Source organism: Solanum stenotomum, chromosome 9 (assembly GCF_019186545.1).
Source record: "Solanum stenotomum isolate F172 chromosome 9, ASM1918654v1, whole genome shotgun sequence".
Lineage (NCBI taxonomy): Eukaryota > Viridiplantae > Streptophyta > Magnoliopsida > Solanales > Solanaceae > Solanum > Solanum stenotomum.
The window spans coordinates 57,251,612-57,254,731 of record NC_064290.1 but is presented as its reverse complement, the minus strand read 5'-3'; the positions used below and the strand labels follow the sequence as shown (position 1 = coordinate 57,254,731).

Sequence of the window (3,120 nt, the reverse complement as noted above, 5' to 3'; positions counted from 1 at the left end):
CAATAAGAGAAAATAGTGGAAATGGAAAGAAAAAGAGGAAGAAATTAAAGGGAGACCAATTAAAAAAAACTAACAAAGAAACTTTATAATGTTCTTTGTAGAGAACATAAAGTGAAACAAATGAGGAATAATCTCAAAACATTAGGAAAAACACAATACTTGGCCTATGAGATATCTCACATATTCATAGACCTAAATTACATAATATATAAATTTCTTCATAGAAATTTATTTACGCTTCAAAACGATAAATAATATGCTTGGTTTCTCATAATTAACTTTCATCCATGCTGAAATTTCTTCACTTTTGAGAATTGTTCTTGTACAAGCTTCTTCTGCTATTTTACTTCCAAAATAATTGATTAAAACTCCTTCTAAACAAGCTCTTACGGTTATCATTAAAGTCTTTGCATCAACTTCATCTAGGATCTTTGATTTGGTATGTCTCAACTCCATCATCTCAATGCTAAAACAACCATTTTTTTCCACCACTTTAGTCATGTCTTCAAGAGAAGGAAAATACATTGGCAAATTGAATGAATCAACTAGAGATTCATCTAGTTTTCCCTGTGGCAAAAAGGAAAGAAACCTCAATTACAAATTTATGTTGCGTTTGTTTCAATTTATGTGAATTTTTTGAAAAAATTCTAAATTTGAAAGTGATATAATTTAAACTTTATATTCATCCTTAATGAGAAGTTTTTATTGCCATACAAATACTAATAATTAATTTTGTAGCCATATAAATATGTTGTCATATTTAATATCATTAGTTCTAAAAGTCTTCATTATTTTTTTGTTTTGAAAGCTTTGTGCTTTATCATAGGTTCAGATAAATCGAATCGGGGAAAAAGTATATGACATACTAAAATACACTTATAACTTGTTCAAAACATTGACATATAAAATGAAATAGAGATAATTACCTCATTCACCAAATCCATAAGACTAGAACCGAAAAATCCCATGAGACGTGTATAACATGAAAATGGTGAAACAAGCACCATCATTCCTCCAGGAACAATTTCCTCAGCTCTTGCATTGAAGAACATTTCCATGTCCTTTTCAAATTGAGCAACATAAGCATTCAATACTTCAATATTTGATGCACCTACATAGTGAATCAATCCCTTATTCCATGCTGGAGATTTTTCATCTGATAATTCTTTTGGAATCTTAGATAACCAATGTATAGCACAAGAAGAATGTGCAAAATGTATTGATCGCGATGGAAATAATCTACCATGAAAAGATCCTGGAGCTCCAAATGCATAATAAGATCGATCGATAGGTAATGATCGAAAGAGGGTATTGAAATCATTGGTGACATGATCATTGAAGAATATTTGGAATTCAGGAATATTCTTGGTGGAATTTATGACTTGGTCTTGGTATAAGTACTTGTCCTTTAGAGCTTCTACAACATGTTGCATTGCGCTAAAAGTGTTTGGTCCAACAGAACATCCCAACTCTGTAATACGTAATGTGTTTGAAGAAGATAAAATGTTCTTGATGTTAAGCTTTCGAATAATTGCATCTCTCACCATTTCCTTTGTACCATCTATTATTTCTTTCTGCATGCAATTATAACAATAAAATCAACGTTGATGAAAAAATAGATAACTTGCTACAATACGTTAAGCTAAAATATATGAGTATATATTTTTAGGCTTAATCCATCGGTGACCCCTTAAAGTTGGCACAAAGTTTCAGTTAGACACCTTAAGTGACCGATGTTTATTTTAGACACCTCATGTAGGATTTTGTTGTGTCACTTTGACATCCTTTTTTCAATCAATAAACATATATGAGGTGTGTATGTTACACTCGCGAATGACGTGTAAAGTAGCTAATCAAATGACGACATTTGTCATTTTTGTCAAAAACAATTCTTAGATAATGAATTTTGAGTAAAAATATTAAGTAACCAATGAATCAATGACATATGGATTTTGGCCCAAATAATTTTTTTTGTAAAAAAAGATTTAAGCCAATAAAATCCCCCCATCCCACCCACCCCATTGTCTTCTCCAAATCCATACCCTTTTGCAGATTCACCTGCACATACCCCGTTCCCCCACCCCCACCCATTGTCTTCTCCAAATACATTTATCTTTTTTTTGCTAAAACATTTGGAAACACACCCATCTACACGCTGTTCCTTTTTTATTAGTGTCTTCTTCAAATATTTTTTTGTTTTTTTTTTAATCCTAATTAGCAGGTATAGAATTCACCAAAAATTAAACTTACTTCTCAGTAAATATTAAATTCTTTTAAGAAAGAATCTCATGAATAATTTAATATTTAAATTTTGAAATGGGTCTATTCCTAAATTTCTAAAATAGTTTCCATTATTTTTCATCATCTTACTATAAATATTTTTATTCACCATGTTGGATATTTAAGTTTGCAGAAATGGTGGCTGAAAATGGGAAAGAAGAAGAAAAAAATAATTAAAAAAACGACTAAAAAGGGTTTTCACGCGCACTCAACGAGTGTATTACACTCACTAAGCCATGTACGCAAAAAGTGTCAAAATAACATAGCAAGACCCTACATGAGGTGTCTAAAATGAACATCAACCACTCGAGGTGTCTAAGTGAAACTCGTGCCAACTTTAAAGGGCCACCGATGGATTAACCCATATTTTTATATATGCAAACACCTTAAATCTTTTAAAAAATAGAGTTCAACTTATGTATCGTACTAGAGATCAATACCTGCAAATGGGAGTTTTTGGAGTAGCTGTAAAGACAATCACCAGTATTCATAGGAAAAGATGTTGTCATTTTGGCTAATGCTAATAATATGCTTAATGGTCTTTTTTTCTGTGAGTTTTAATTGCTCAATGTTTTCTCCACACATGCATGCATGTTCTTATATATGTGATTTTTTGTCATTTTTCAAATAAGGATTTGTTTGGCAAGGAAAAGCCAAAGAAAAAGAAATCTCAAATTGGCATGTGTTAGGGTAGATGGCAGGGGCGGATCCACATAGAGTTTTGTTGGTATCTAATGTAACGACCCGTTTGGTCGTTTTGAGTAGTAGTGCTTTTTATTTCATAAAATACTTTCCGATAGATTTTAAATGGGTACTTTGGACTATTCGTAACTACAATTA

At 31.5% G+C, this 3,120-nt stretch overlaps 1 protein-coding gene across 1 annotated transcript; it reads right to left on the bottom strand.

Moving 5' to 3' along the window:
• Window positions 1–228: 228 nt before the first annotated feature.
• On the bottom strand, window positions 229–2,836 carry LOC125877813 (loganic acid O-methyltransferase-like). The gene is made up of 3 exons (XM_049559081.1): window positions 2,721–2,836; window positions 927–1,574; window positions 229–567 (listed from the first exon to the last, which is right to left on the bottom strand). Exons 1-3 carry the CDS (start codon window positions 2,787–2,789, stop codon window positions 229–231), a joined length of 1,056 nt encoding a protein of 351 aa, XP_049415038.1. The 5' UTR covers window positions 2,790–2,836.
• Between the last annotated feature and the right edge of the window lie 284 nt (window positions 2,837–3,120).